Below are 11,522 nucleotides of genomic sequence, written 5' to 3'. Positions count from 1 at the left end.
GATGAGGTTTAGGGTTAGGGTTGTGATTAGGGTTAGGGTTAGGGTTAGAGTTAGGATTAGGGTTAGGGTTAGGGTTACGATTAGGGTTAGGGTTAGCGTTAGGGTTCTGATTAGGGTTAGGGTTAGGATTAGGGTTAGGGTTAGGGTTAGGGTTAGAGTTAGGGTTAGGGTTAGGATTAGGGTTAGGGTTAGGGTTGTGATGAGGTTTAGGGTTAGGGTTGTGATTAGGTTTAGGGTTAGGGTTAGGGTTAGGATTAGGGTTAGGGTTATGGTTGGGATTAGGGTTATGGTTATGATTAGGTTTATGATTAGGGTTAGGGATGTGATTAGGATTGTGATTAGGATTAGGGTTAGGGTTCGGGTTAATCATGACCCTAGCTCAGTTATTCACATGTTTTGGTCTCTGTAGTTTAAGTGTGTGTGGTTTTTTCTCATGTCTTTGTGTTTTTGTGTGTGTTAGTTACAGAATGTGTCCTTGTTCAGTTTGAGGCCCTCACTGTGGTTTTGTCTGCCTCCCTACCAATCTTTCTCTGTCCTCCCTCCCTCTCTCTCTTTACCATTTTGCAGTCTTACCCTCCCCTATTTCCCTTCACTCTTCCCAAATTGCCTCACACTCCCTTTTTTCTCTCTCTCTCTGCCTGTCAGGAAGAAGTGAACAATATGACCTTTAGTCGTGGCGATAACATTCTCCCTCATGAATTCCCCGCCGCCCGGCTTTCCTTTCACATTCTCACCGGTTTGTTTTCGCTCCTGGCGCCTCTGTTTTTCTTAGAAATGATCATCTTGGCACCCGGTGATTAACGAGCAGCACAGGGGGGGCAGGGAGAGGAAGTGTCAGGCCTCTGTGGGGTCACACACAGTCATACATGAACTAAATATATGTTCACACTGCAGCGGAGGGTGTCTCATCACTGTCTTCATCTTCTCACGAGTGTCACAGTCATACCTGGTGTTTATCTTTAATCAGTGTGAACAGAGAGAAGCTGAATGAGATTGTGTTTTTTTAAAACTCCCGTCTGAGTTGAAATGTTGAAACGAGCCCCAGGGGCAGGGATGAATGTAGCTGAAATGGGGCCCTGGTGTAAATATGAGTTATTGACCCTAAACTTGTCCCCACTACATATACAGTACACTCTGTCGTTTTTAATAGCCATCATGTGGAGTAAAAATGGTGAGCTGTATTTTACACTAATGGTATTTTTTGGCTGGCAATCACTGACTCAAGGCCGGGCTTCAACACAAAATATCAAATTTAAGAGTCAAATTTGCATTTTTAAGATATTTTTTGGGGCCATTTCAGCCTTAATTGAGACAGACAGAGAGTGGGGTACGACATTCAGCAGAGTTGTAGCTGTGAGTCTAACTAGTTCTGACGAAGACTTCAGCCTCTATAAACGAGGGATGCTTAAACCACAAGGTCAACTAGCGCCCCTCAACTTTTAATGGTGCGCTACTCTGAGATACAGTGAGATACGATACAATACAATGCGATACGACATGATATGGTGCAATATGGTACGTTACGTTATGTTATGATATGTTGCGCTGCGTTATGAAACATTACGTTACAATATGTTACGTCACGTTATGATATGTTATATGTTATGATATCGTGCTCACGTTACGTTGCATTACAAAACGTTGCGTTACGAAATGTTGGGTTAAGATACGTTGCGTTACAATACGTTACCATACAGTGCGTTACAATACGTTGCGTTACAATACGCTGCATTACAATACGCTGCGTTACAATACGCTGCATTACAATACGCTGCGTTACCATACGTTAAGTTACAAAACATTACATTATGTTACAATTTGTTACGTTATATGTCACGATACGTTGCATCACGATTGCTTGCGTTACAAAACGTTGCGTTAAGATACGTTGCGTTACGATACGTTGTTACGATACGTTGCGTTACGATACATTGCATTAAGATATGTTGCGTTAAGATACGTTGCGTTACGATACGTTGTGTTACGATACGTTGTGTTACGATACGTTGCATTAAGATATGTTGCGTTACGATACGTTGTGTTACGATACGTTGCGTTATGATACGTTGCGTTAAGATACGTTGCGTTAAGATACGTTGCGTTAAGATACGTTGCGTTACGATACGTTACCATACACTGCGTTACAATACGCTGCGTTACAATACGCTGCGTTACAATACGCTGCGTTACAATACGTTAAGTTACGGTACGTTAAGTTACAAAACATTACATTATGTTACGTTATGATATGTCACGATACGTTGTGTTACGATACGTTGTGTTACGATACGTTGCGTTACGATACGTTGCGTTACGATACGTTGCGTTACGATACGTTGCGTTACGATACGTTGCGTTACGATACGTTGCGTTACGATACGTTGCGTTAAGATACGTTGCCTTACAATACATTGGGTTAAGATACGTTGCGTTACGATACGTTACCATTCACTGCGTTACAATACACTGCGTTACGATACGTTGCGTTACCATACGTTACCTTACACTGCGTTACAATACGCTGCGTTACAATACGCTGCGTTACCATACGTTAAGTTACGGTACGTTAAGTTACAAAACATTACATTATGTTACAATTTGTCACGTTATATGTCACGATACGTTGCATCATGATACGTTGTTTTACGATAGCTTGCGTTACGATATGTTGTGTTAAGATACGTTGCGTTACGATAAGTTTCGTTACGACATGTTGCGTTACGATTCATTGCATTACGATACGTTGCTTTAAGTTACAATACATTACATTACAATATGTTGCGTTGCGTTACATTATGATACAAGACATTACGATACATTACATTATGATATGTTGCGCTACGTTATGATACTTTACGAAACGATATGTTATGTTACGATACTTTGCTCTACGTTGTGATACATCACATTACAATGTGTTACGAAACGATACAGTGCGCTCGATATGACATATTACGATACGATATGGTACGCTACATTACGATACGAAGTGATGGGATCCTTATATGATACAATACGCCGCAATCAGATACAAGATACAATACAATTCAATTCAATTGGATACATTATATGATCGCCCTCTGTCGCCACTGTAGAAATATTTGTTCTAAAGATGACTGTAATAAAGAATCACCTGTGAAATCCGTTCGACTGAATTCTGAATAAATATTTACCTTGATTTGCACAAATTTTTAAACTCAACCTGCATCTTTTTGTTCTGTTCAGTCTTGTGCGCTGTTTCTGTTTTACTTTGAGAAATTGATTTTCTATTTTTGTGCCTTTCTCGTTTGTTTCTTAGACAAATCTGAAGGGAGAATCAGTCGTTAAAATTAAATTACTAATCTAAGTTTGCCATCCCAACATTTTATGACAGAACTTTATTTCAGCTCTTTTATTGATTGCATTGTGCTGAGGTTTAAGCTTGTGCAGCACTTTAATTAACCACAGCTGTTTTAAATGTGTAATATAAATAAACCTTGACTTGTTTATATGTTTTCTCATCTGCTCAGAGTTTAGTTAGTCTAATGCAATAAAAAAGACATTTACATGTTTAAAGTTTAACAAATGTAACAGTCACAGTTGTGAGAAACAGTTCTTGGTTGTCAGGTCACGGTTAAAGACTATCCTAAGTTATCATGTTGTAAAAGTTACGGCTTTGTAACGATGCTTGACTTTCACACTTTGTTCCTTTTCTGCATTACATGAACACATTATAATATAATTAAGTCATTACTTTTTTCGTTAATTCTCTTCACATTAAATAATAATGACCATGCTGTTATTTAACTACGGTCACAAAAAACAAGATGTTTCCTCCTAATTTTAACAGCCTACTTAGTTCTGGTTTCCTGGATCTCCGTCTCCCAAAGTCCCCGATTGGCTTTCATTTCCTGCAGCTGTGAGCAGTTTGTCTATTTCCTTTAAGAAATGCATTAATGGACGACAGCACTCTCCAATATCTTGCATTTTTCAGTCTGAAATGTATATTTACACTCAACATCCCAGAGGTTTGATGAGCATGTGTTTAAATCAACGTATTCAACATCAATGACACTCATGACAATGATGTAAAGCTGCTGCAGAGCGATCAGAGGAAGAGAGAGCACATCTCTCCTGTGCTTCTCTATAAAATCTAGAATAGAATTTAAAATCCTTCTTCTGACCTACAGAGCTCTTCATAGTCAGACGCCTTCATATCTTAAAAAGCTCATAGTGCCCTAGTCTCTAAAAGTAGTATGGGAGGTCGAGCCTTCAGTTCTCAGGCCCCTCTCCTTTGGAATCATCTACCAGTCAGGGTCCGGGAGGCAGACACCCTCTCTACTTTTAAGAGTAGGCTTCAAACTTTCCTTTTTGATAAAGCTTATAGTTAGAGCTGGATCAGGCTTGGACCAGCTCTTAGTTATGCTGCTATAGGCTTAGACTGCCCCCAAGATCACTTACTTTAACTCTTCCTGTCCCAATAAAGTTCCTAACCATAGACCTTTCTGGAGTCCCTGAGCTCCCTTGTCTCGTAGGCTCCTCTAAAGATCTCATAGTGTCCTAATACCCCTCTAGAACACTACGCTCCCAACATGCAGGCCTGCTCGTCGTAACTAAAGTCTTTAAAAACGCTGGATCAGGCTTGGACCAGGTCTTAGTTATGCTGCTATAGGCTTAGACTGACACACTGGGATCCTGTCTTTCCCTCTCTCTCCTCTCTCTGCCTGTCTCTCACTTTAACTCTTCCTGTCCCATTAAAGTTACTAACCATAGACCTTTCTGGAGTCCCTGAGCTCCCTTGTCTCGTAGGTTCCTCTGGATCTCTGCTGTAGATTCCTTTTTTGGGTCTTTCTTTCTTTCTTACTTTCTTTCTTTCTTTTTTTATTCATCCTTTCTTTCTTTCCTTTCCTTTCTTTCATTCATCCCTTCTTTCATTCCTTCCTTCTTTCTTTCTTTCTTTCTCTTTGTTCTTTCCATGTTTCTTCATCCTTTATGTCTCCTTTCCTTATGTCTCCCTCTCTTTTCTCTTTTCTTAGACCTTTCTGGAGTCCCTGAGCTCCCTTGTCTCGTAGGTTCCTCTGGATCTCTGCTGCTGTGGACGTGCCAGACTCCAGCTGCTACAACTACTACTATCCGTCTCCCCACTATCATCTCTATCTCTCTCTTCATCTCCCTCTATCCCTCTCTCCAACACGGTCTCAGCAGATGTATGTCTAACATGAGTCTGGTCCTCCTGGAGGTTTCTGCCTGTTAAAGGAAGTTAGGTTAGGTGATTTCTTGAGCCTGGTGGGACAGCTCAGGGTGTTGTAACCCTTTTCTGTCCATGGTTATCTGTGTGGCGGGAGGAGGAGGGAGGCAAAGGACTCAAGAGGTTACAGGATACCGTGGACCAAGGCACCAAACCAAAAAAAAGGAGAGAAAAGTAGAGACGAGTAGAGAAGGAAAGAAATAAAGAGGTACATAAATGAAGATAGAGTAAAGTAAAGTAGTGAGAAAGAAAAAAGAATAACAAAGAATAGGGAAAATAAACTTAACTAAGGTAGTGGAATAAAAGTTAAAGAGTGTGTGTGTTTGTTAATGTATGTGTGTTTCATGTTTTAAGTGTGCTGTGTATATGTGTGTATATGTGTGGTAGTGGTATGGGCTCAGGCAGCAGTGGACAGGCAGATGTTTCTGGGTTATGGAGGGTTCAGTGGGTGGAGGTCTTTTTTGAGTTGAATGATGAGTGACAGGGGGGTGTTGATTGTGGCGTGTGCTTCCTTGATAGTTTTCCGGAGGGCAGGGTTGTTGGTTGCAGATGATAGAAATCTCAGGGCTATTGCTTGGTGTCGTTGTTTGATGGTCTGGATGCCTGATATGGAGTGAATGTAGTGGTTGCTGATGAAGGGTGGGAGTCTGTAGGCCAGTTTAAGTGCTTTGTTCTGTATTAACTGTAAACGGTGGAGTTGGTGGTCTGAGAGGGTGATCCAGGCTGGGACAGAAAATTCAAACAGTGGACGGATGTATGCAAGGTAGATTTTTGTTATTGTGGAGGGTGATGCGCCATGCTTAAAGGAAGTTTGTCCTTGCCACTGCCCTATATTTATACGACATACGACCTTGATGCTGGTTGTACATCATGACAGTGTTTGACCTGAGCATGACTTTGGAGGAGTCATTTGATTGTTATGATTTGGGGGTTTTGTTCTGTGGTTAGTTTACATGCAGTGAAAAACACTGGAGTGTGTGGTGACTAAGTGGAAATAGGTTACAGGGACAGAACACAACATGATGTCTCACTAAATTTTCATAATAACAGCTCCTTTTATTCCCCATCGTTCACCCACACACCCACGCAAACACAGATTTTTGGGGTAATGGTGTCCTGATGGGCTCAAACTCTTGCCCTGTGGTGCTCCAGATGTAGCTTTAGTGATGCAGGTTCGGTTTCTGACTCCTCTTTTAAAATAAACAGATAAACAAACTCAGACCTGTCTGTCAGGAGAGGCCTGCTCACCTCTGATCACATGACCCTGCAGGCATGTTGCGCCCTGTCACGCAAACATCCGAATGGTTTCTGTTTCTGTGCAGGCTTTGACTTGAAGGACTCGAGTGTTTGTGTCAGGAAGAGCAAGGGAGTGAAGCGAGGACAAAGCAAAGACCCACAGAGCGGCGTCTTTGTGAAGCACGATGACAGATGGAGGAAATTTGGCAGAAGTCTTCATCTGTTGCTTTTTTTGATCCCTCTCTCATGTCCCAGGACGACAGATCACAGACACACGTCAAAAGCGACGGCTCAGACCCTAAATCTAAAGATCATAAAAGAGTCTGGGTAAAAATCCTTCTTCTGTAAATCCTTAAAATTTTATGACACTCGTGAAAATAAAAGAAACGGCATAACAGACTCATGGGTCATATCGATTTATTGAGTCCCTGATTTAATGATATGAGGCTCAGCTGGGGGGAGATCTGGCGCCATCTCCTGTGTCAGGCCTTTCATTAAAAAGGAGGCCAGCACTGTAAAACATGACTTTTATAACTCTTAACATTTCTTTCTCTTGTTTCAACTTTAATGAGAATCTACAACAACATAGGACGTCCTATAATTCATATTAACATCTGTTTCAAAGACAGTTTTGGTGAGGTTGCTCAAGACAGAAGAAGAACTTGTCTCTTCAGGTGTCATATTTTTTTTAATAAATCACAAAGTAGTAAACTGTGAGTGTTTGGCTGAGCGTGCCGGGGGAATTTAAAGCGTGACTTTGACATCAAAATATTTTTTTATAACTGAGAAATGATGATTATGTTTGTGTGTTTTTTGCAGCTGCGCATCAAATCAAGAAAACAAAAACATCTGGAGTCCTTTTGGAGGTCAGCGAGCGAACAGAGTGAACTGGACTCCATGAAGAGTGTCCTTTAGAAAGTTTAAACTGAACTCTTTTTGTTGCATTACACCTTATTCAAAATATTTCATGATTTAATTACCATTATTAAAACTTCATCAATCGATATCAGGCTAAAAAATGCATTTTTTAAATCCCTCTTTCCTTAACCCTAAAACACCAAGCGTGTCATATTTGATACATCAGTTTTTGAGACCTCTACATCATCAGTGTGATATATTTTTTCAGTAAAAACCTGATGTGTACAATCAGATACATGCAGTGCACGGATAATCCACCAGGTGTGAGTAATTAATCAATCAATCAATCTTTATTTGTATAGCGCCAAATCACAACAAACGTTATCTCAAGACGCTTTTACAAACATAGGAGGTCTAGACCACTCAATGTCAAATTATGAACAGAGACCCAACACCAAGACAGGGTAAGACTCAGTCTGACCCCACCTTAATCCATCATGAGCATTGCACATCGCAGTATTTAGCTAGTTACAGTGGTGAGGAAAAACTTCCTTTTAACAGGCAGAAACCTCCAGCAGGACCAGACTCATGTTAGACAGCCATCATGCCTCGACTGAGTTGGGTCTGGAAAGAGGGATAGAGGAGAATAAGAGAGAGAAGGCAGCTCAGAGGAATCTACGAGACAATGGAGCTCAGGGACTCCAGAAAGGTCTATGGTTAGTAACTTTAATGGGACAGGCAGAGTTAAAGTAAGTGATGAGGGGGTTGGGGGGAAGGGGTTGAGCTAGGATCCCAGTGTGCCAGTTCCCCCGGCAGTCTAGGCCTATAGCAGCATGACAAAAGCTGGTCCAAGCCTGATCCAGCTCTAACTATAAGCTTTATCAAAAAGGAAAGTTTGAAGCCTACTCTTAAAAGTAGAGAGGGTGTCTGCCTCCCGGACCCTGACTGGTAGATGATTCCAAAGGAGAGGGGCCTGATAACAGAAGGTTCTACCTCCCATACTACTTTTAGAGATTTTAAAAATGTCAGCTGTGGATCAGAGACCCACTCGAGGTTTTTCAAGGATATTTTTAACAATTTAGCAAAAGTTTGAATGAAACTGGAGTTGGGTGTAGAGATCGAAAACGTTATCTGGGACAAAGCTCTAGAGAACATACGTAAACACTCTGCCAACTCTAGACACCGCCTTAGTCAATTTAAGATAGTTCACAGACTTCACTATACTAAAACAAAGTGACATACATTTTTCCAGATGTATCCCCACTCTGTGACAAATGCCATAGCAGAGAAGCAAACTTTCTTCATAGTTTTGTTTACTGCCTAAAGTTAACTCTGTTTCTCTCTTTCTGAAATGTTGCATGTAATTCTGAAACCTTTTTCTTGTGCTATTTGGAATTTCTGACCAGACTCTCCAGTTGGATAAAAATTGAGCTGCCCGTATCATTGCCCGAACCCCCTCCATCCACCACATCCCTCCTGTCCTCCAACAGCTCCACCGGCTCCCTGTTCAGTTCCGTATTCAGTTCAAAGTCCTTCTGTTAACATTCAAGACCATCCACAACCTCGCCCCCCCCCCCCATATCTGTCCGACCTCCTCCATGTTCCCACTCCCTCCCGCTCCCTCAGATCCTCTTCCTCCATACACCTGTCTGTCCCCTCCGCCCGTCTCACCACTATGGGGAGCTGAGCATTCAGCCGCTCTGCTCCCCGTCTCTGGAACTCATTGCCACCTCAACTCAGAAACACAGATTCTTTCCCCGATTTCAAATCACAACTCAAAACATATCTGTTCCAAACCGCCTACTCCGTCTGACTCCAATTGCTCTGTCATTTTGTTATTGTTTCTATTTTTTCTTACCCCTTGTTAGTTTATATTGTTTTCATTTTTGACTCTGATTTTGTTTCCTTTAATGTGAATTTGTGTATGTATATATTTATATCTGTGCAGTGTCCTTGAGTGCTGAGAAAGGCGCCTTTAAATAAAATGTATTACTATTATTATTATTATTATTAAAAGTCAACAGCAACTGCTGTCCTATGGACTCATAATAGCTAAAAAACTTATCTTGATGTTTTGGAAGAAAGCAGAGGCTCCACCTGTCAAAGTATGGTTAGAAGAAATGGTAAAACTCTCTCATATGGAGAGAATTCAGCTCTCACTTTTAAACAATCTAGAGCAATATGGAAAGACTTGGGTTCCCCTTCTTCAATATATTGAATGTATCGAAAAAACAAGCTAATGAGCTCCTTTGGAGTGACAGGAAGTACAGTCCCAACAGGGTGGGTGGATATGGTGGAGGTGGGGCGGTGGGGAGGTGGTTTTGAGTATTATTTTTCCTCTATGTTGTTGTGGTTGTTTTCCTTTTAGTGTTACTCACTACATCTGTTGACTTGTATGTTTGTTTGTTGTTTATGTTTTTCTTCATTTAATTGAAAAGGAGGAAAATATCTGTAACATTGAATGTTTTATTATTGCTACCTCAATAAAAACATTTAAACCAAAAGTTTGAATGAAAAAAACATTTCAAGTGTTCATGAAACTTCAAGAGGAACAGTTACTGGATTGATGCAATATAAAACTAACTAATATTTCATTACTTCATTTATAGTCAAATCATGTTGAAAATGTGTGTATCAAAATAGATACAGCAGGTATTTATTTGCAGACCTCTCAATCATACTTTTATTAAATTTCATACACTATGCACTCCATAAAGCAACATAGTCTTTTTATTATTTAAGAACATGTTTACATGACATAATTAGGTATATTTAGAATAGAAATTGGGATATTTATTGTATTTTTATATATGTAACCTGCTGTTTCATGATAATTGATGACTGATTGAACGCTACAGTGGCTCCCTAGTAAATAATTGTCTTTTGCTCATTGATTTCCACTAAAAATGTAACAATTGAGAGAAGAAATATACAATAAATTAGGTTTTTTGCTACAAAATATGTATGACATTGTCGTGCAATATGGAAAAAAATAATTTCTAGGTTTGAAATTACTTTAGGCAAGGCAAGGCAAGGCAGCTTTATTTGTATAGCGCATTTCATCCACGAGGGCAACTCAATGTGCTTTACATTGAAACATTAAAAGCATTGGAAACATTCAGACAAGCATAAAAGAACACAATTAAAATGACAAATATAATAAAACAGAAAAGAAAAGGAAAAATTGAAATATATTAAAAACGACATTAAAATTTTAATTTAAAGTGAGTTAAAATGAGCTAAGATAGGAAGGCAGTGGCAAATAAAAAGGTATTAGTCTTTGATTTAAAAGAGGTGAGAGTTGGAGCAGACCTGCAGCTTTCAGGGAGTGTGTTCCAGATATGTGGTGCATAATGACTAAACGCTGCTTCACCATGTTTCCTTCTGACTCCAGGGACTGAAAGCAGACCAGTACCTGAGGACCTCAGAGGTCCAGGTGGTTCATAAAGTAGTAACAGATCAGCTATGTATTTTGGGCCTAAACCATTCAGTGCTAGTAAAAATTTGAAGGAATCTCAAAGTTTGATCGGCTAAAATTTTTGTTTTTATATGTTTTAGTTTGTTTAAAAAAATAAGAAACTTAAAGCAAAAATTTACACCAAAATGCCTGATGTATCAAATATGATACAAATTAAAACTCATATGAAAATTGCTTTTTAATTTCTTTTTTTTAAATTATGTGTCAGAAGGTTTAAGAAACACCTCATTTTCAAAGAATTACATTTAATGGCAGTTATTTGATGGTTCAGGCTTTAATAAGGGTTATTGATTTTATGAGCATAAATTGTCCAAATAATCATCTGTGAACTCTTTGAGTCTTATTTTGAAGGACAGGTTGAGAGGCAGAGAGCGGAAGTAAACATTTACCTGAGCATGTCGGGACCGGAAGTTGACCCAACGTCCGACATCTCTACTAACCAGCGCTCCTTATCTGTGAACATTTGAGAATACAAACATTAAAATCATAAGAGAGGACTAAAACATTAACAGGATGAACTCTGACAAGTATTTATTAATTAAAATTGAATATCTGACCTGTATTTGACGTTTAACTTCTTCGCTGTAAGGCCCAACGTCTACAATGAGGAGCACCGGAAGTGACGCAGTGGCTCCAGAAACTTCACTGTAAAGCATCACGAAGCTTAAATTACAGAATTACAATATAAAAATAATCCCACAATTTCTTACACATCAAAATTCG

At 39.7% G+C, this 11,522-nt stretch overlaps 1 protein-coding gene across 1 annotated transcript in view; it reads right to left on the bottom strand.

The window, feature by feature from the left end:
* The window catches only part of tnfsf10 (TNF superfamily member 10), a 43,764-nt gene extending 32,520 nt beyond the window's left edge, over positions 1 to 11,244 (bottom strand). Inside the window, exon 1 of the mRNA XM_034706658.1 lies at positions 11,189 to 11,244. Within this exon, the coding sequence (XP_034562549.1) occupies positions 11,189 to 11,229 (41 nt within the window). The 5' untranslated portion in view covers positions 11,230 to 11,244. The remainder of the gene's footprint in view (positions 1 to 11,188) is intronic.
* Between the last annotated feature and the right edge of the window lie 278 nt (positions 11,245 to 11,522).

Source organism: Notolabrus celidotus, chromosome 17 (assembly GCF_009762535.1).
Source record: "Notolabrus celidotus isolate fNotCel1 chromosome 17, fNotCel1.pri, whole genome shotgun sequence".
In the NCBI taxonomy this organism is placed as follows: domain Eukaryota; kingdom Metazoa; phylum Chordata; class Actinopteri; order Labriformes; family Labridae; genus Notolabrus; species Notolabrus celidotus.
Note: the sequence above shows the minus strand (reverse complement) of the source record. Positions and strands in the feature narration are given on the sequence as shown.